Source organism: Gopherus evgoodei, chromosome 8, assembly GCF_007399415.2.
Source record: "Gopherus evgoodei ecotype Sinaloan lineage chromosome 8, rGopEvg1_v1.p, whole genome shotgun sequence".
Taxonomy (NCBI): Eukaryota; Metazoa; Chordata; order Testudines; family Testudinidae; genus Gopherus; species Gopherus evgoodei.
Genome location: NC_044329.1, coordinates 13728607 through 13751085, shown reverse-complemented (window position 1 = coordinate 13751085; position 22479 = coordinate 13728607). Strand labels below are relative to the sequence as shown.

The following is a 22479-nucleotide window of genomic DNA, read 5'->3' as shown; positions in this document are numbered from 1 at the left end:
TGAATACACAGGGCCGGCGCTACCATTTAGGCAGCCTAGGCAATCACCTAGGGCGCCAGAATAAATGGTGGGTGCCATTTTGCCAGAGGGGGCGGCAGGCGGCTCCGGTGGAGCTGCCGCAGTGGTGCCTGCAGAGGATCCGGTGCTCTGCGGCTCCGGTGGAGCTGCCGCAGTCGTGCCTGCGGACGGTCGGCTGCTCGTGCGGCTCTGGTGGACCGCCCACAGGCATCACTGCGGCAGCTCCACCGGAGCCGCGGGACCAGCGCGCGGGGCGGCGAAATTGCCGTCCGCCTAGGGCGCTCAAACCCGTAGCGTCGGTCCTGTGAATACATACTACATTTGCTACTATCAAGTATAGACAAGGCCTAAGTGTGTTCTCCTCTGGAAGAAGTGGATATGCAGCACTGTGGAAAATCAAACCTACAGCAATTTGCCCACAGCTGCACAGCATATTAACACTAGGGCTGGTTTTAAAACTCAGGAGCTTCCAACTTCCACTCCTGTGCTGATTAGACCTTGCTGCTTCCCCACTGAAATAATGGGGGTGGGAGGCAAGTGCATTCTTAACAATAAACCAAACCCTACACAAAGAACTAGCTCATCGAGTTTTGCTTTCTGTTTTTTTGTAGAAAGGTCAAGCAAATGAGCTTACACTGTGTGATCTAATAACTATAAATGGCTACATTATTTTTCAGTGCAGGTTCAGTTTTACTGTCCTGATGGAGTAAGCGTCACATAAATGGAGAACGAGATTAGAACAGACAATCAAGTGTCAGTATGTGAAAACTCTTTTAAGAGTAAGGGAGAGGTATCGTCTTACATCCATGACCTTTCTTTTAAAAAAAATAATCAAATTTAGATCAGCTACTTTATACGTTCATAGCTGTGAGATCTAAGAGAATTTACTCTGACACCTTGAATTGTCTAACAAAGCTCTTATGTCGTGTCAACTGCATTAGGATTAAAGCTACAGGCAGGGCTGGCTCCAGGCCCCAGCGTGCCAAGCACGTGCATGCCGCGGGGGGCGCTCTGCCGGTTGCCGGCAGGCAGCTCCGGTGGGCGTCCGGTGGCAGGAGGGTCCGCTGGTCCCACGGCTCTGGTGGAGCATCCGTAGGCATGCCTGCAGGGGGTCCACCAGAGCCACGGGACCAGCGAGCGGCAGAGCGCCTCCCACAGCGTGCCATCGTGCTTGGGGCAGCGAAATGGCTGGAGCCAGCCCTGGCTACAGAAAACTGTTCTACCCACTAGTAAACTCATATAAGGAGTAAGCTTGCTAATCTGCCATTTGCCCAGAGGATTCCTTTTCATGATAAAGCTGAAAGCATACATGCTTTCCCAGAAGAGTCAGAATTAGAGATACTTATCTGGAGCAAAGTGATAAAATGCTAACTTCTGCAACTGAAGTGGCTTCCTAGAGCCATTTGCTTCTAATTATTCTCATGTAAAGCATAATAGAAGAGTAAATATATATACAGATAATTAATTACAAACATTCTGAATTTGTTTCCCTAATTTTAAAATTCTCCTGTGGTTTTAATTGGGTGAGCTGAGACAAATGTGTTAAGAGACCTACCGAATTGCTATTGTTTTTTGTAGCTTGCTCTGCTAAGGGCTTTTTCAGACTCACTTCTGCCCACTGTCCATGGCTATCATTTAACATTCATGATGCACCCAAATCTAACTTTACAGCAGAGACTTCTTATTCTTTAAGAATTCTTCTGAAAATGCTCACCTTTCATTCAGAATGCAACTATTTGCTCTCTGAACACTTTTCTAACACTAGATCTCCTAAAATCCCAATCCTAGTTTTTTTGACAGGGCAGTGCCCTGCTAAGAGTCTATGAACACACAAACAACTTTCCTTCCCTTTTCCTGGGGAGGGGGAGCAGCAATGTCCCTGAAATGGGCTGCTCTTAGGATACAAATGCAACTACTCCAGTGTCTATGACAAGTGACCAGTAATCACATCCATACCCCCATGCATGCAGATTTCTGACTGGGGACTCCCATGAGCATCCTCTGTCTGCCATTCCTGCATTGCAGCTGGACTTGCCTGCCTGCAGTGGGGTTAAGTGGGAGGGGTTTCTGCATTGGCCAATCCCACTCTCTCATCCCAGCCAGCCAAATGACTAACTGGTACAGAAATCTGCAGCAAGCAGGGTCACTGGCGTGGATGCAGCTATTTGACCCATAGCTAGGAGCTAATTTGTCACTTGAGAAGTTATATTTCTCTGTGTCAAAGGATAGCCACCTTCACCATTTAATCTATGGCTGGAACTATTTATTCAAGGCTGAGATACAGTAGGTGAGTGCTATCGCACATCCATACACTGTGGGCCAACATACTACACTTCTGGGGCCCAGACTGCTCCGAGATCCTTCACACATTTAGCCCGCGATGGTGTTCCGGCACAGAGTATGTGATGTAACTAATGTTGTGTGTTGTGTAGTGAGATTGCCTTCCTCTTCTTGCTTTGTACCCAGCAGCCAGCAAGCTTTGGTGAAAGGAACAGAGTATATAAATCCTTCTTGCTGATACATTGGGTACCACAGTCAGCTCAGGGTACCCTCTACAGTCAGGAATCACTCAGTACCTCCATTCTGGCACCTGCTGGAAACTGATTGCACCTTAAGTACATATGGAAAGCAGTTCAACTCTCAGTGCTCCATGTTTGGTTAACTTTACCAATTAGATTAATTCAAACAGCACAGCATGTTGGTAATTAAAGATTATTGTTTTTCCAGACTCTGCATCTTCTCTCATTTTATTATGTTCAATAATCAACACTTCAGTAACTGCAAAGAGATGTGGAGGGAACAAAGCTGTTCCAATATTTTAAACTTACTGTAACACTAATGCAATATTTGAAAGGTGGAGGCGGGGCAAGGTTCATTTTCTAATTTAAATCCATTTTTAAATGCAAATTAAGTCTATATTCGTCAGCTAACTGGAAGAATTTCAAGGAATGATTGTAAATAGTGAGGGATTTATTTTTGGAGGGGATGGTGAGAGGCCTGGATAAACTGCCATTTTTTTTGTGTGTGTAAAGGATCCTAAACTGCTTGACAAAATGCCTCGATCTCCCAAGGGAGGAGGGGAAAAGACCTTTTATATACAGTACTACAGTAGAATTTCCTTCCTTCACCTAATGTTAGACAGACAGTTACACACAACTATTCTCACAAGAATTTGGCTGTGTTATATTCAATTTACACTTCGAATGAAAAATGCAATCCATTTCATAATTCAATTTTCATTGAGCGATAAACCCACCTGAGCCAGTTCAGAGCTGCTGAGGTGTCCGTCACTGTTTATATCCAAGTATTTAAAGATGTCTTCAACTAACAAGCGCTTCTGGGATGTTCTGTTCTCTACAGGGCTGCTCAGCTGGCTGTGGTGATGAGCTTGAAGGTCCAGGAGCATGCTTTTAAGACGGCTGTAGTCTGCCATTGTGCAAGTGTCACCTAAAAGATAAGACTGTATTACTGGACCATGTATTTTTACCTTGATCTGTGTAAAGGACTGAACTTCTAAATGGAAAAGGAAGGCACAATCAAAAACAGCCTGTCTGTGCAGATATTAGCTCTCAGATGCTATGCTTTAAGGAGATCCTATAGTCATTCCCTCTTGTAATAGCTAGCATTTTTAATAAATCCTACCTTCAAGGAAACTTTTAAACATGTTCCTGTACAGATTACAAAGCTTTGGTTAGCAGCTACATTACGCCTAATAATCTCCACCCATATTAAATTATATTCCTGCTATATATTCCTTAACAATGCTTATAAAATAAATACAGACACCCAATGATAAGGAAAAATAAATTCTAGCAAGTCAGAGTTCACAAAGGTTTATGATCACAAATAAGGGTACTCTAGAGCCCTGTACCATGTGAAAGGTGGCATTGCCCTGACTAAAAACTGTAAGGCTTTTTGGCAAATGAGGCATGAAACACACAGTGACACTAAGTATTTTATCTCACTGGCAATGTGCTACAAAAAGAGAGAACCTTACATCCATCACAAGCTGATAAATTGACCACCAGGAAAATAATAGAGGGTGACAACCTTAAAGACCTAAATACAGCTGGGGTTCATGGCACTGATTGTATCTATCACCCTGCGTGGGACTGAAGCAGAAAGTGGTTGTGCTAACCCCTGAGATACTATCCAATCCAGGGCCAGATTTTGCTTCCAGTAAAAATGGTGGCCTCAGTGCAATTATTCTGGAGTGACATTGGTGTATTTCAGCAAAGAATAAGACTCAATGTTTATGACCTAGAAAATTCCTACTGAGGCAGCAATGTAAAAGCGTGAAAGGCAGTTCTCCAACAACTTCGCTCTGTGTGAGGTTGGACAGCATCTTACTCTGATTTGAGGTTTATGCCTGAGGCTCTTACTCAGTTTAATTCTTGACATCAGCTTTAAAAAAAAATAATTTTAATTTCAGGCCCATTATTGTCCTTTTTGGGGTCTGTTCTTAGCATAGGCAGGACTTGCTTAGGTAGATCTGGGGTATGGCAAAACAACAATAACCCAAATAAAATCTTCTGCTATAGAGAAGAGGCTCTTTCTGGGACAGATTTTCCACCCTCTTTGTTGCTGGATTGCATCTTTTGGTCGGTCACTTTGATGGGAGAATAAGACAGGAGGGAATCAGGAGCATTTCCCTCTGTCCCAGTCCAATCAAAATTGGATTAATATTACAAGGTGGGAGGTATTTCTTTGATAGCAGACAAGTCCACTTACAATATTTTTTGGCACATCTGTGCTCAGAGCCTCTAAAAATATTTTGATTCTAGTAGATGTAAGGCATACAGGCAGGACCTAGCTTCATTGCTTCAGGTGGAATTTTCTAATTAGCGTCCTAGCAAGATCCATGCTGAGACTAATATCAACAAGATACTTTGGATGGTTCTTCCGCTTCTGTCAGCCCCCTACATTTTCTGAAGGCCTCTCTCCCCCCATGGATATAGACCACTCTAGAGCCTGTCATCAAAACTCCTGCAGTGACCAGAAGGACTGCTGGAGAGAGATGCAAAACATTCCCTCTCCTTTTTGTTATTGCCATAGAGGTCCTGGTCCTTTCTCCTTTTAATCTAGGAACAAGTGACTGAAATTTCACACTCCCTGTAGTGCTAATACTGGGTTGCCAATTTTCTCTTTTGTTTATTTATATTTCTGTACTTTTTCCAACATCATGTCAATTGTTTCCCATTCCGAGTGAGGCACCCAGATCTCTGTTTCTTTCTGTCACATGTTTAGTTAAAGAAAAATCAGCTGCCTTACCCATTGTAATCACAGTTTTGCTATCCTGATACCTTTTTGGCTTTGTCTACTGCAATCATATTTTCCCCCTCATCTGAGAGTTGTTTTCTCTCCAGTGTTTCAGATAAATAGCACAAGTAGGTTTGATTCCAAATCTGTTTTTTTTTTAAATGTATCTTATCATCATAGGTGGGCCATTTGGTGACACTGATCCTGAGTTTGCCCAACAACTCTGTCCCTAAGGGTCATAATCAATTCCTCAATCATGCAGGGCAGGGTTTGCATGGTGTGAAGTCCGTGAAGCACAAATCCACATACTGGAAACCTGGTTCAAAGCCCACTAAAGTCAATGCAAGTCTTTCAGTGGACTTTGTATCTGATCCTATATTAAGAAGATACAGGATGAAGTTCAATAAAGATAAATGCAAAGTGCTCCACTTAGGAAGGAACAATCAGTTTCACACATACAGAATGGGAAGAGACTGTCTAGGAAGGAGTATGGCAGAAAGAGATCTAGGGGTCATAGTGGACCACAAGCTTAATATGAGTGAACAGTGTGATACTGTTGCAAAAAAAGCAAACGTGATTCTGGGATGCATTAACAGGTGTGTTGTAAACAAGACACGAGAAGTCATTCTTCCGCTTTACTCTGCGCTGGTTAGGCCTCAACTGGAGTATTGTGTCCAGTTCTGGGCACCGCATTTCAAGAAAGATGTGGAGAAATTGGAGAGGGTCCAGAGAAGAGCAACAAGAATGATTAAAGGTCTTGAGAACATGACCTATGAAGGAAGGCTGAAGGAATTGGGTTTATTTAGTTTGGAAAAGAGAAGACTGAGAGGGGACCTGATATCAGTTTTCAGGTATCTAAAAGGGTGTCATCAGGAGGAGGGAGAAAACTTGTTCACCTTAGCCTCCAATGATAGAACAAGAAGCAATGGGCTTAAACTGCAGCAAGGGAGATTTAGGTTGGACATTAGGAAAAAGTTCCTAACTGTCAGGGTAGTTAAACACTGGAATAGATTGCCTAGGGAAGTTGTGGAATCTCCATCTCTGGAGATATTTAAGAGTAGGTTAGATAAATGTCTATTAGGGATGGTCTAGACAGTATTTGGTCCTGCCATGAGGGCAGGGGACTGGACTCGATGACCTCTCGAGGTCCCTTCCAGTCCTAGAGTCTATGAGTCTATAAGATTGTATAGTATAGTTGTTTCATTCATTGAGGAACATCCGTCCTCTGCACTCACTGAGGCAGAGGTCCTGGAGTAAAAGTACTAAAGAACTGTGTAACTAAATACTGTATCATAATGTACATAAGAGGGCAGAGTTAAGGTTGCATGGGAAATGTAAATGTTGGTGCTACCTAACACGAGTGCTTTGAATAGTCGAATATAATTTTTGTATGTAATCAATTATAACAACTCTTTATTCTTCTATAGTGCCTTTCATTTAGAGATATCAAACTGTTTAAACAAATATTCATTAATGAGCTTCGCAATGTCCTTGCAAGGCAGGTAAGTGTTCCCATTCTCATCTTACCATGGGGGCACACAGAAGTTAAGGGACAGCTGCTGCGCACACTGAATTTAACAAGCCCTTTACCATTGACTCTCACCTAGCGAACAGGCTAAAAATAGTAACGTAGCTGCAGTAGCATGGCCAGTGGCAGGCTGTACAACCCCCTGCCTGAGCCCCATAGGTATATGTACTTGGGACAGCTAATCCATCCTTCTGCTGCCTCTGCCACTGCAGCTATTTTTGGCATGCCAGCTCAATAAAAGTGTGTGCACACGAGCAGGGACTCACCCCCCTAGCTCATCACAGAGATGAAGCCCGACAGTGATTCAATAGCAAAAGTCTTGAATCCCATCCCTGTGCTCGAACAATGCTTCTTTCCAATGTATTAATCTTAAAATTGATCAACTTTCTGGCCTAGACATAATCACCCTCAAATGACTTGGAATTTGGCAACAGATCATTGAGCCATTACATGCCTATTTGCAAAATTAATTTGCTGTGGCACAGTGCCATGAATGCTGTGAGTTGAGCCAAAAAGAGAGCACAGCTACGAATATAAAGAAAAGTTATAATAATGTGTCAATGCAATCAAATATATCAAATGTGAAAAGAATGGGCACATTGTACCAATGTGCCGTTCTTATAACAGGAGCTTGCTCTCAACATGTTGCCAGATGAAGCAGAGCAGACATTTACAGGGAATGAGTGTTTGAACACAAACACCATGGGGGCTGGCATATCTTACCTTTGGAACACTTTGGAGCTAATTGGATGCTTCATTTGTTATATAAATACCACTAAGCAATTAGACTCCTGAATAAGTGGGTTGCTGGAAGGGATCTGCTGGGCAGAAAGCTCACTTCACAACCTCATCACCTATCAACACAATGCAATTTTTTACACTTCCGTATGCATTCTCTAGCCCAAAGAAGTCTTATCTGCTCAACCTGCTGCCACGGGCCATTAGAGCAAGTTTTTAAATTATGCTTGTGCCTACGCACACCCAGCAACCATCACACATCCACATGTTGTGTGAATTGCTGGGCAGGTATACAAATCAGAACTGCATGTGGGGCCAAGGTGTGGGTATGCACATATTTCCGTGGCGCACACGATTTTGTAAAGGGCTTTCTATCTGCCACCCACTCCTCCGTCAGGGTCCAAGCAGCTGCAGTTTTAAGTGGCATCCCATCACTATTTTTCCTGTAGATACTACAAGGAATTAGATGGAAACCTGACAATTCATCACACCTCACCTCATCCGTTGAAAAGCCCATCCTCGACAACATGGTGCTTGCATCCTAAAGTAAGATGTCCTACATAGATTTGAGCACATACAGGATTTGAAACTGTGGCCCTTAAATTGCAGTACAGATCAGTCCCAAAACACAAAACAAACCACAGTGGAGACCAGAGATGGACAAAGTCAGCAACAGCCACTAGCAGCAACTTCCAGCAAATTCTATTATATCCTATTATATGCATTTAGCATCCTGTTGCTTTTACTTGCACTCCTGCTGCTGCTATGTCCAGTGTGGGGAACTATCCAGCAACGATCTGTCCTGAACTGTATTATGGTGTCATGCTACTGAATACAAACCAAAGAACCAATATTATTGAACATCATAGCTGCATTATCCTTTCCTCCAGTTTAAAAGAGCACAAACTGATCACTAGGATAAGAATAAACACCACCACCACCAGTGGCACTTATAATCACAATCAGCGAAATGAGTAGCAAACTGCACAATCATCGGGGAAAGGGGGAAATTACAGCAATTTTAACTAAAGGAACTGGGGCAAATTCCTATCCATTTTGCTATTGATACCTAAGAAACAGAACTGCATTTTTAAGGTCTTGCCAACTTATCTATTATTATTTCTTCTGTAATGAAGAATCTGGTATTACATTTTCATAGCTTATATCACCATTACAGGGCAAACTACTTTAGACCCCCCTATATTGCCTCGAGAACACCACTTTGGAGATAGGGTTAATTAAATTCACCCCTCTCTGGGCATGAATCAGCCACTCTGGAATGGGATCTCTGGCTGGCCAGTGCGCCATTTCCCAACGGTGTGAATGGAACAGGCCCTACTGGATTTGGCAACTGAGTTGCCAAGGTTCTAATCACACAAAACCACTCACCCTTGCCCTGCCCCCTTCCCTGAGGCTTGCCCCGCTCACTCCATCCCTTCTTCTCTTCCTCTCCCCCACCCTCATTCACTTTCATTGGTCTGGGGGCAGGGGCGGCTCTAGACATTTCGCTTCCCCAAGCACAGCAGCATGCTGCGGAGGGCGCTCTGTTGGTCGTCGGTCCCGCGGCTCCACACCTGCGGGAGGTCCACCGGCCGCGGGACCAGCGGACCCTCCGCAGGCATGCCATGGAAGGCTGCCTGCCTGCCGCCCTCCTGGCGACTAGCAGAGCGCCCCCTGCAGCATGCCGCCCGAAGCACACGCTTGGTGTGTGGGGCCTGGAGATGCCCCTGTCTGGGGGTAGGGATGCAGGAGTGGGTGAGATCACCAGCCAGGGGTGAAGGCTCTGGAGTGGGGCCATAAATTTGGGGTTATGGATACAGGTGACACAGACCCTGGCAGCAGCTTCACAATGAAGTATTATTTATACATTCACCCAAAGGTACAAGGCATGCAGAGTGAAGGGGGAGAAGACATACTCATTGTTGTGCCCCTGAGGGCCACCAATGGCAGCCCCTGTGGGTCCCCCCCTTGCTGGCAGCAGGTCAGGCCACCTGGTGCTTTGTCTCTTCCTGTGAGTCAGCCCTCTGACCAGGTCGCTTATGGTCTCATCCTTTCCAAGGTAATAAGTTCAACCAAAATCTAAAATATATTGAATTTATACCAGGCCTTCAAGCCTGGTCTCAGCTCAGTAATCCCTGCCCCTTTATTCCCAAGAGTTATACCTCCCTTTTTGGAGGGGTTGGTGAAACCCAGGCCCACCTTCTCATCTGGCTTCCAGCCCAGAAACACTGGGTTAAGCAGCTGAGCTCTGCTTCTTTTGATCCCTCGCTACTCCCTGGGCTGCTCCTACCTTTGCCTGTTTGCAGGAGTCTTTCACAGAGCTATGCTCTCTCATCCTCTCTCCCTGGAGCTCTGTCTTCTCCTGCAGTTTCCTCCCAAGTCTGATGCAGAAGGGTTTCCCTCAGCCTCTCTGGCAGCCAAACCTCTCTGCCTGAGTTGCAGTCTTTTATCTCAGCTTTTGTTAATCAGCCACTTAGGGTGTGTACAATTAAATACTGCAATTAAAAACCTGTGGCTGGCCCATGTCAGCTGACTCAGGCTCCCAGAGACAGGGCTGTTTAACTGCGGTGTAGACATCCGGGCTCCCGCCTGAGTTCTGGGATGCTCTCCCCTTGTAGGGTCCCATAGCGCAGACTTCAGCCCGATCCCAGAAGTCTACATTGCAGTTAAACAGCCCCCAGCCCCACAAACTTGAGTCAGCTGGCATGGGCCACCTGCAGGTGACCCAATACAATGTAGATATACCCTGAGTTGCAGCTGGAGAAGTAACTGATCCATCTGTTAATCCCTTCCTGGCTGGTGAAGTGAGGGGGGTCATTCCATTCCATCATAAAATGGTAAAAACAATAACCATGTATTGCATACTTTCCCTCACCTAACTCAAACATTTCTTGAAGGCTCTGGTACATTTAATCTAGCCCAGCCACACCCATCTCTTGGTTGGGATAAGCAGACTCTCCTTCTCAAGGCATGTTCTCTGGCTTCTGCCCTGGGCAGGGGGCACATAACCTTAGAACTGGGAAGTGGGGCCTGGGCTTTGGCTTCAAACTTGCTGGGTCCAGGGCCAACACCAGCCATGGTGACCCCATGAAAATGGGGTTGCGACCCACTTTGGAGTCCTGATCCTCAGTTTGAGAACCCCTGCTCTAATGGTTTATTATTGTTCTTTGATCCTAGGCATAAGCTTAGGGAAAGTAAACAGTTCTTAGGCTGGATGGAGTCAGGTGTGGGGCTTCCCCAATAAACAGCTTTTCTATTGTTTCCTCAAGGATTCTTCTCTGTGTCATTGTTTTGCTTTTCCTGCCTGGTTGCTTTAACAGCCCAATTTAGTCTAACTCCACAGCCAGTAACCAGCATAAACAGAAAAACAGAGGCATGCATCATATGGATGAAAAATGATACAGACATGTCCTGATTCTCCATTACAGATAAAGAAATGATAAAGAATGGTTATTAAAGCCCATGAGCAACATGAGGCTCCTATCCTCACATACAGGTACAACACCCATTGTATTCCAGGGCAGTTCACATTAGTCTGTAGGAGTCGCTCTTAAGGATCTGAAGTTAGAACTGGACCCAAGGAGCTTGAAATATTTTATTAAAGTCAGAGATCAGTTTGAAGCAAACAACCCCAAATGTTGTGGATTTTCTGAATCCAAACTTCAATCTAGGTCCATTTTGCAAATGGCCCTCATCTTTATAATGCATCTGAGGAAGTGGGTATTCACCCACGAAAGCTCATGCTCTAAAACATCTGTTAGTCTATAAGGTGCCACAGGATTCTTTGCTGCTTTTACTATAAAGTTTAGGTACTTACATGCCCCCCATTACTGCAGTATGTCAATGTCTCACAATCTTTAATGCATTTAGCCTCACCCCATCCCTGTGAGGTAGGGCAGTGCTATTATCTCCATTTTACAGACAGGAAATGACACAGAGAGAGATTAAGTGACTTGTCTACGGTCACACAGACAGCATATGGCTAAGCAGGGAGTTGAACCCAGGTCATCCTTCCTTTCTGATACTCTACATCCTAATGTGGTGTATGACACAACTATGCAACGCCCTCATATACAACTCTTCTGCAAGCTCTTTGGATTCATGTCTCACTCTCTCAAGTCAATGGGGAAATGCAGACCTGGTGAAAGTCCACTGACATCAACAGAGTTGTGCCCACTTGCGCTAGTTTTGAATTTGGGAGAAAAAAATTCACAAAATACTTTTTGGCCACAAGTGCTTCTCAACCATGTTTTGTCATTTTCAATCACTCGGCGCATTTGCAGAACATGTCAGGAGTATGCGCTGTCGCTGTTTTCTTATTATTTCTCCTCTCTTCACTGTCCCCTAGAAAAAGTTATTACTTCAGTAGGCTCTGCCAGTCCTGATTTCATGGCTTGTTTATTGAATCTAGTCAGGAGTTGCTCTGATCTTCATTTAGCTCTGCAAGAACATTAAGCAAAAGGCATCATTTTAGTCTGACCTTGTGATGGGGTATATAACCTGCACACTGGGATTGAAGAAGTTAAGGAGCAATGATGGCTCCACCCCAGAGCACTTGCAGAGCCTGTATCAGCTGCAGGAGGAGGAGTTGAAAAGAAAGCAGACAGCTCAGGAGAGGAGGGAGGGTAGTGATGAGCAGATAGGATCAGGCAATGGCCTTATCAGGAGAGCTCATGTGTAAAGATACAGAGGGAATCTTTGCTGCAAGGAAGAGAGATCCACAAGCAGCAGCTACCTCAGACAAGGAACTAGCTTGTCCTTAAGAATTAAGGAGCCCTTCACTCTGTCTTTTCTTGAATTGTTTATGAGACTGTGACCATGCCCCAGCCTGGGAAAGTAAGTGGTAGGATATGACCAGGAAGGCAACCTTGGCTCACTCATAGGTGCTTGATATTGCAGCCACTCATAGGACCCTAGCTCAGAGCCTGATAGAGAGCGTGGGCCACTGGAGGCATCACCCTCCCCTGCTTGCCTTGAGATAAGAGGGATGAAGACATTGTAAGTCCTGAAGTAAGGGTGTAAGGCTTTTGGGGCTCCTGGGTGGGCTGGAAACTACTTTTGGGGGGCCCTTGGACTTCTGCACTTTGTTGGACTCTTACCCTGGAAAGGGGTGGACTTCAGCAGTAACTTGGACGGAGCGCTGAATCCTGTCTATTGCAAAAGAGACCACTACTGCACCAAAGCAACTACCAGCAGGGGATGCTGGAGATGGGGGAGACTTGTACCCCAAGGACCTAACGATTAGGAAGTGCCACCAGTACACCCGCCCATCACAGACCTTAAATTCTTATCAAGCTTACTCCTGGTAAACATATTGTCACTGCCGACATCCTGAATGCTGAGGACAGTCAAATCACAAACTACAGTTCAGAAGGAACATTTTCACTCCACCCTCTGCTACAGTGTGCAGCTGTGAAAAACTGACACTGTTGAATTACTTATTTAAGTGTATCAATTATTTTTACCTTAAAAACTGACTCCTTTAAACTATGTGCTTGATTCAAAAAACTCCAGATGATTTTGGACAACTTGGATTCAGATGTGAACTTTGCCACTGAGGACTACTTCAGTAATGGGCTGAACCAGAATAGCCTATGTGAGCACCTCTGAAATTTGTGACTCTGTCCTGCTTCTACATATTACCTAACAGGAGAGCTTTGAAGCAATTCATATACTATTTTTGCATATACTACAACTATGGACTGACTGCTAAGACTGAAAGCTGTTCGGGGAGAAAAGTCAGTGGAACCAGCTTGATACTCAGCCCACGTCCAGACTAACCCGCGGCATCGGCGGGTTAAAATTGATTGCTCGGGGATCGATATATCGCGTCTAGTCTGGACGTGATGTATTGATCCCCGAGCGCGCTTACATCGATTCCGGAACTCCATCAACCCGAACGGAGTTCCGGAATCGACACGGAGAGCCACGGACATCTATGCCGCGCCGTCCAGACGGGTGAGTACCTCGATTTTAGAAATTCGACTTCAGCTACGTTATTCCCGTAGCTGAAGTTGCGTATCTAAAATCGATTTTAATACCTAGTCTGGACGTGGCCTCAGACTCTCAAAAGGCACATGCATCACTAAATCAACTGAAAGTGTTAAGAAGAATTATTTAAGCATCAGTAATGGTTATAAATTATCCTTGCTTTAAGTCATTTCCCTGAGAGACCTTCTGATTAAACAGTAAGTAAAGTGTACACGGTTAGCTTTAGCATCACAGAAATGGAGAGAAAAGGAGAGGAGGAGAATGTAAATTCGGTCCCGATGGAGCATGCATAAGGGGCTAATTTTTAATACTACTACTGAACACAAGAGAAGAGGACAGGACAAAAGAAAAAGTTGATCAAACCATATGAGCCCCAAAGGAGAGCTTCAAATGCTTTGCTTTTTTTTCAGATACAGGAAGAGGGAACAAGACTGACTGAGTACTTTTCACTTTCTAAATTAACATTGTGTTTGGAAAGCTACCAGATTGATAGCCAAATCAGAGCCTGAAATACTCCCATTATCCACTGAACAGGTACAGCAGTACCTCAAACTTCCCCCATGCCTTGTTTGCAGTCTGATTAGCTGAAATTTTGAAATGGATAGTCATTTTGAATAGGAAAACTGGAATTTTTCCTTTAAAAAATGTGGAAACAAAACCTTTGAACAGTTTTGAAAAAAAACTCAAAACTTTTTTTAGTCCAGAAATTCATTGCAACCCACCCTGTTCATAAACGGTTTCAGTCTCAGTGAACTGACATTTTTAAATGAAAAATTCCAGACCAATTCTAAATGGCAAGCACCTACAAGCTGCAGGAAGTCTGCTCACATTAGTTGATAGGGATTTGCTCGCCTTTTATCAAAGAAGCTCACAAGAGAAAGGTGCTTCTGGCATCCCAAAACACCTCAATTCCCAGACAGTTGTGGTGGACTGTCAGCCTCTGGCCAGGAGCTTGTGACCTCTTCTCTGAAGCAAATCCTGTCATTGTTATCCAGGTCTTTGTGATCTCCAGTGCAATTCAAGACATGGAGTTTGACGTATAAAACCTTGCTTAGTTTAGGTATTGGCTACCTTAGCAATCATTTCTCTCTCATGAGAGCAGATAAGAACAGCTGAGGCACATCTGCTATCAGCCCCTAGGTTTGAACTTTGGCAGTCTGGAGTCAACAGTCTGGAGGTCAAGACCTCTTAAACCTCTGTGATTTTGCTTCCCTGACAGCTTGTCAAAAAATTCATTGTTCATCTATTTGCTCAGGCTTCTGTTTGAACAGGTGGGAAACTGAGATGGTGTTGGCCTTGTTCACAATACGTTTCCTTGATATATTCGTACAATAAGCTAGAGACATAATGATGGGTATGTTATAAATTGTAAGATACATAAAAATAAAACCATAAACACATTTCACAAAGTCTCACAATAGCCACAGTTTGTCTACACAGATAGTCACCAATTCAGTTCTGTCCTAAGGCCATGGTCCTGCAAAGACATTTGCATAAATCTACACACAAGTAGCTCTAAATACTTCAATCGTACGAGTTCTGTGTGGAAGAATTCTTAATTCTTTGCAGGATTGGAGCTGAAGATGTGAAGGTGTAGGAGGGTTTAGAAAACCTGACCTCTGAGGAACAGTTAAGAAAATGGGGCATGTTTAGTCTTGAGAAAAGAAGACTTGGGGGGAGGGGCTTGATAACCGTCTTCAAATATGGTAAAGGCTGATATAAAGAGGACTATGATCAACTGTTCTCCATGTCTGCTGAAGGTAGGACAAGGAGCAATAGGTTTAATCTGCAAGAAGGGAGATTTAGATTTGATATTAGGAAAAACTTTCTACCTCTAAGAGTAGTTAAGCCCTGGAATAGGCTTTCAAGCGAGGTTGTGGAATCCCCGTCCTTGGAAGTTTCTAAGAACAGGTTGAACAAACACCTCTCAGGGTGGTCTAGGTTTATTTGCCCTACCTCAGCACAAAAGGTTCTACCTAATGACTTCTCAAGGTCCCTTCCAGCCCTACATTTCTATGACTTTATGGAAGACTTTGCGTCTTATTTATGGGGACTGTTTTTCAAGAGACCTGAGTACCCACAACCCTATCTAAAGTAAATGAGATCTACTAGCACTCAGCGCTTGTAAATATCTGACCTTTGTAATCTTCCACTATAGTAACTCATTCTCCCATACTCTCTATCCTTTCCATTTGTAAAGTCTAATTTGGCCTTGATGCTGCAGTCCCTTATATACATGACTAACTTCACGCACTGGTAGTCCCATTGACCTCATGAGACTACTCATCTGTATAAAGTCACGCACATGCCCGTTTGGAGGACTGGGGAGCTGTACTGTAACCTAATCAGAGCTATTTGTTTATAAGACACCATGTGTACCCATGGCACTGCATTATAAGGGGAGCTGGTAATAACTCCTATCTTTAGACTGCCTAACACTTTCCCTTATAAAGGATTCTTGAGTCTTTTTAGACTCACAGATTTTAAGGTCAGAAGGGATTATTGTGATCATCTAGTCTGAACTCCTGCACATTGCAGGCCACAGAACCTCATCCACTCCGGAAATAGAGCCTTAACCTCTGCCTGAGTTACTGAAGTCCACAAATCACAGTGTAAAGACTTCAAGTTACAGAAAACTAGTTTACACTAATTTAAACCTGCAAGTGAACTGTACCCCATGCTGCAGAAGAAGGTGAAAACCCCCAGGGTCTTGGCCAATCTGACCCAGGGAAAAATTCCTTCCTGAACCCAAATATGGCAATCTGTTAGATCCTGAGCATGTGGGCAAGACCTGCCAGGTCTTGGGGGAGGGGGGAAATTTCTGTAGTAACTAGAGCCCTCCCCATCTAGTGTCCCATCTCCAGCAGTCGGGCATTTTTGTTACTGGCAATCGTCGATGAGCTACATGCCATTGTAGGTAGTTCCACCATATCATCCCCTCCATAAACTTATCAAGCTCAGTCTTGAAGCCAGTTAGGTTTTTTGCCCCCACTACTCCCCTTGGAAGGCTGTTTCAGAACTTTGCTCCTTTGAAAAACTCTCACACTTGCATGCAGACCCTTGTTATTTAGCTGGAGAAGTGCCTTTTCCTTATCCCAAGAAATTCCATTCAGCTTTTGTTGTAAAAAATACTATTTTCCTTCTCTCACGTCCATTTCTCAAGACAACTTTGTTCATCCATATGCAAGAACAATAACTAAACACACCAACATTCTACAACTAGACACATGTCGCTATCCAAGCAGCAGCAGCAGCTGCAGAGATTGTGTTGGGAACACCTGGGAGCAACCAGAGCAGCTGGAGGAGGAGTAGGGCGGAAGGGAATTGGTGTCGGGTGCCCTCATTCCTAGACCTGTCACAGGCACCAATGAGGGATATCACATGGGGAAGGAATCAGGCTGGGCTCCCTGTCCCCAAATATTCCCCCTTGGTGCTTCCCAAACCCTGCACCTGGCCACAGCACCTCAGGCTCTTTCTCTCCTGTCTTTGAGGGCAGCATGTGGAGCTACCACTTCCTTTCTAAGAGGCAGCTCAGCCAGGTTCCCACACAACCAAGTGCATGGCCCCAGAAACCCATCCCCCCCAAAATGCCAAATAGGGTTGGGGCTCCTTCAACCTTAATTCAGATCCCTTGTGCATTATGATGCTCTCTCTAAATATATGATCACGCACTACCTGTTCCCACAGAACTCTGACATTATTCAGCACACAGTAGGAGGAGGCAGAATGAAGGCTGTATGGGCAACCATAAATCTGCGATTTTCTACTTTTTTACTTTGTAATCTAGGTTTTACTTTGTTACATAGGTTTTTTTTAAAAAAAATACAAAAATAAATACACAATAATCAAACCATAATAAAAGATTCTATGTGCTCCAACTCAGGCTGACCGTAATCTTTATTTTAAAAAGTCATCTTCCTCATTTAGGCAAATTTTCTGTAGTATCCATGTCACTTCTAAATATTGCTGCTCATAAAATGCAGAGGTAATGTCATTTGGTAGTAATTCTTTGTACAATACCTTAAGCCTTCCCCATGGATAGCTTGCATGTTTTTTCTTCTCATGGTACAAGATACCATGGAGGAAGAAGTGCCTTTGTTTCCCTTATACTGCTGGAGATCAGCCTGTTTATCTTCTGTGTGCTATGCATGCTGCTCACATGGACCCTAAAAGAAATTGCTTATGACTTTCAAATAAATCCCATGCAAGGTGAATCCCCTCCTGTGAACTTTGGATAAAACCTTGGCATATTTGCCAAGTTCAAAGACTAGGATTTCTGGTGAAAGTTTAGCTAAACAATCTAAATACCTACTTATCCTCCAGGAACATTCTGAAATGACACTTCCACTCCCAATTCCAGCCTTCTCCCTGCAGCCTATGCTGACGTTGCATTACTTGGGATGACGCCAAAAGCAAGTCAACACACTGTAAAATTATCATAACATAGAGAAGTCTTTGATTTCTCTCTTCCTTTCCATGGGAGATCTCTGAAGAAACAAGTCATTTTTATCTGTTTAAAGCACTCACAAAGTCTCTGATGCCTAGCCATCTTCAGAATTAGGAAAACCAAAAAAAACAATAAAAAAACCTAAACAGAGTATTAAGCTCTGATTGCAGAAATGCTGCAAATAACACCTGTCACATTTACATGTTCTGTTCACTCAGATCTATTCTGTTTTTTGCTCTGTTTTTGTAGCAGCTGCACAATTCATTCTGTTTATAACTTCTGCATGCTTTGGCAGATAAAATATTGATCAGTATGCCAAGAAATATAGAGTGTGATTCTATTTTCATGTCAGAACTTGGTAATGAAGTACATTTATCAAGCCAATCCTCTCTGTGAAAGGTCAGTGGTGAATGTGGCTAAATTGGGATGACACCTCATTAATCTATCTTCCACAATAATTGCCCCCTTTTGAAAACTGTAGTCCAGGTTTCTCTGAATTGTAGCAGATTATTACAGTGGGATCCAAAACCAATCTTCAATTCATTTTTAAGCAAAGGCAGATAACAAGGGAACAACAACTTTGGTGACAAAACGTCCCTCAAAGGAATGTTACTAAAATAAAAACAAGGAGGGAAATGGAAGGCTCTCTGTGATGGAAAAATCTAATCTTGCCGCTAAAATATTATTCTGCAAAGGGGATTATAATGAGGCGCTTTTGAGAAATTTCCATACAGCTTTAAATATGAAGAGTGATTTGATTCTTAGATTCCAAGGCCAGAAGGGACTCTGACCCTCTGTTATGACCTCCTGTATAACACAGGCCATAGAACATCCCAAAAATAACTCCTAGAGCAGATCTTTTAAAAGAACATCCAATCCTGATTTTGAAATTCCCAGTGATGGAGAATCCACCATGACCCCTGATAAATCAGCCCAATGGTTAATTAACTTCACTATTACTTGCAGTCTGAAGTTGTCTAGCTTCTGCTTCCAGACTCGATGTTATACTTTCTCTGCTAGACTGAAGAGCCCATTACCAAATATTTGTTCCCCTATAGGTACTTATGTAATGAAGTCACCCCTTAACCTCCTTGTTAAGCTGAACAAATTGAGCTCCTTGAGTCTACCACTATATAGCAAGTTTTCTAATCCTTTAATTGATGGCTAACCCTCTGAACCCTCAGCTCTTCTCTGAATCCTTTTATCAACACCTTTCCTGAATTGTGGACATCAGCATTGGACACTGTATTCCAGCAGTAGTCACACCAGTGCCAAACACTAAGGTAAATAACTGTTCTATTCTTACGCAAGATTTCTGTTTATGCATCCAAGGATCTCATGAGCTCTTTTGGCCACAGCATCACACTGGGAGCTCATGTCCAGGTGATTATCCATCAGAACTCCCCCAATATTTTTCAGAATCACTGCTGTCACAGTTCAGGGCAACTGCACATGTATCTGCCCTCAGTGATCATGCGAGGGCATCCACTTTCAGGCTTCCAGCTCTCCAAGTGTGCCTTTCTGAGAGGAGACCCATGTCTCGCTCCCTTCTGTCTGGGGTATTTCCAGGCTGCACGGGTCCCTGCCTTCACTGTGTTTTTCTCAGCACAGACTGGCTACCAAAAGAGACCTGCTTTCTCTTCACAGATGGTTAACAGTGGTAATTGCTACAGCAGGGATCGGCAACCTTTGGCACGCCGCCCGCCGGGGTAAGCCATCTGGCAGGCTGGGCCGGTTTGTTTACCTGCCGCATTCGCAGGTTCAGCTGATCACAGCTCCCACTGGCCACGGTTTGCTGCTCCAGCCAATGGCGGCTGCGGGAAGTGGGGCAGGCCGAAGGATGTGCTGCAGTGGATGGTTTCAAAGATCCAAGCAATGCCACAATAACACATACACGATTCCATTTTAATGTTCCCAGAAGCATTCATTTAATTGTATTAAAACACATATTGTTTGCTTCCACCCAGCTAACCAAGTGATCCAGATTGATCTGTATTCGTGTCCCAACCTCATTATTTACTACTCTCCCAATCTTTGTGTCACCTGCAAACTTCATCAGTGATGATTTTATGTCTTCTTCCAGGTCTTTGATACAAATATTAAACAGCATAGGACCAAGAACTGATCCCCATTGGACCCCACTGGAAACCCACCTGCTCGATGATGATTCACCTTTACAATTACATTTTGAGATCTATTGGCTAGCCAGTTTTTAATCCATTTATTGTATGCCATGTTAATTTTATATCTTTCTTGTTTTTTAATCAAAATGTCAATGAGTTCCAAAATGACCCATGAGCCGCTCCAATGCTTAACTTGAACTTAGTGGGGTTACTCACAATCTGTGAATTTAAGCACGTGCATAAGTATTTACAGGATCAGTTCCCTAAATTAGTACAGGTTACTGGATCCATTCTAATTTTTATACACAGAAATAAGATATCCATTATAAATAGTTGCCAGAACAGGACGCCAACAAAGTCAATGGCAACATTTTCAGTCTTGTCAAGATCCCAACTAAGAAAGTGAAAAGGTGCCTGATGATTCAATTAAGAGAAGTACAAAGTTGACCAAACTTTTTTGAACCTCAGAAAACACAGGAGATGTTCTCCTGGAAATATGTGCTAATTTTTATTTTATCCAAATCAATTTACCCGTCCCTACTTGTAGTAACAACATATGCTTAATTTTGTGCCAGAGGCTGAGTCCTGGCACCTCTAGGCTGGCAATTCACAATCCCAGAGCCTCTGGGTTTGCTGCATCAGTTATGAAAGCAAAAAAATTGCTTGAGCCCTGGCCAGTAATTGATTAAGCCCCGACACCTCTTTGATTGCAAATTAAGCACTGTTTGCAACCTAGAAGCTTCAAATGGCAATTCACACAACTTTACACCCTTCTCCTAACCCATGCTGCAATCTACCTTTAAGTATTTGCACTTTTGTAGCTAATCCCAATTCAGTACAGATTCTTTTGTTGCCTGAAGCTGGTGCGCTAGAATTTCATGATTGGGAATCGCATTAGGAGCTGTCTGCCTCCAGCCAGCATGGTGAATTACACATGATTATTTATCCGCATGCTCAGCTGTAAAGCAATTGAGCGTGCTGTATGTGGCACAGCTGCAATCAGATATTTGCCCTTAACTGCAGTTTTGTGCTAGTGAAGGAACTCTGACCTCAGCTATTCCAATGGCTGAAACATAATAACACTTGAAGATTCTACAGAAGGTGAACTCCAGTGGCACTAATTTTCAGGACAACCCTTCACCACCACCGAATGTGGTAATAAAGAGGTGTTTTGAAAATGTCATTTCTAACTAAGAAGGCAATGGGAGTGTCATTTCGTTGTCGTTACTTTAGAATGTGTTGGCTGTTTTAGGCAGCCTGTCAGGCTGCAGAACCACAGCTCTTATGGTAATTTCCTAGCTTGAGGAGCAAATACGCTGCAGAAGAAAACACCACTAAGAATAGCTTTGTTTTCTTTTCCTTTTATAAGTGGGGCACAAAAAGAAGTGGTTTTTGTAAACTCGTCCTTCAATGGATAAAATCAAAGGCATTTGAAGAAGGGCCCATCTCATCAGTTGTTCTGTTCAGATTTTGTCCAGTATTTTGGCAATTAATCCTAGAACGGGGGGGGGGGGGGAGGGGAAGCCACATTTTTTCTACAAAGATGGAATTTTGAAATTTTCTATTCTTGTATCCTCACACGTCACTAGCTTTCCTAGGCTAATCCAGAGTGAAACACACTTCTGTAAGCAGGTTAAGATGACATAGTGTAGGCTGTTTTATTGTTTCTTTTATAAATCATATTAAAATTTGATTTTCTGATGGAAAGGAAATGTCACAGACCTGAGGCAGGAAGCATTAACAAAATTCCTAATTAAAATGTTACAGAATCTGAATGAATTTAAGAAACATTCTAAATTTCCTTGCCATTTATGGCTAAATTGCCAATGGGCCATCTGAGTGCATAAAAGAAATCAGTATTATTTGCATGCCCACGATTGTAAAAATTTGGCCCCTTAAGCAATTAGGCTGTGGAATCTGACTAACCCGCTTATGCGAACTCTTTAGACTAAGAATAACTGACCTCAGTTTTTATATTGCCAATGTCTGACTCTACCAGTGTACATGTCAGGGAGAGGAAAATAAGGGATGATTGGGGGTGGGAGGGTTCTTATAAATACCTATTCTCCACATACAAATGCCCTACAACTCTCTTTCTACCATCTCCTTTTTTAAAATTATTTACTCTTTTTCACATGGTCAGATGGGTGTATCCTTTCTTCTCTCTCACTGCCTCTGTGTAGTCAGGAGGGAAAAGCTTAATGACCCTTAAATGGGTCAGCAAAGAATAACTTGATCAGCACTCCACTGGGGACATCTAGCAAAGCACCAATATACAGCAGACTCTAGAGTCCTGTGGTAAATTCAGAGCTATCTTGCAAAGTAGAGGACACTTATGAATTCTGAGCTTTCCTCAGCTGTGGGATTTGCAGGTT

General features: G+C 43.4%; 1 protein-coding gene across 4 annotated transcripts in view; it reads right to left on the bottom strand.

Moving 5' to 3' along the window:
* The window catches only part of FSTL4 (follistatin like 4), a 471928-nt gene that overhangs the window by 196492 nt on the left and 252957 nt on the right, over positions 1-22479 (bottom strand). For all 4 annotated transcript variants that reach the window (XM_030573170.1, XM_030573171.1, XM_030573172.1 and 1 more), the window contains one exon: positions 3275-3465. In XM_030573170.1, the coding sequence (XP_030429030.1) occupies positions 3275-3465 (191 nt within the window). The remainder of the gene's footprint in view (positions 1-3274; positions 3466-22479) is intronic.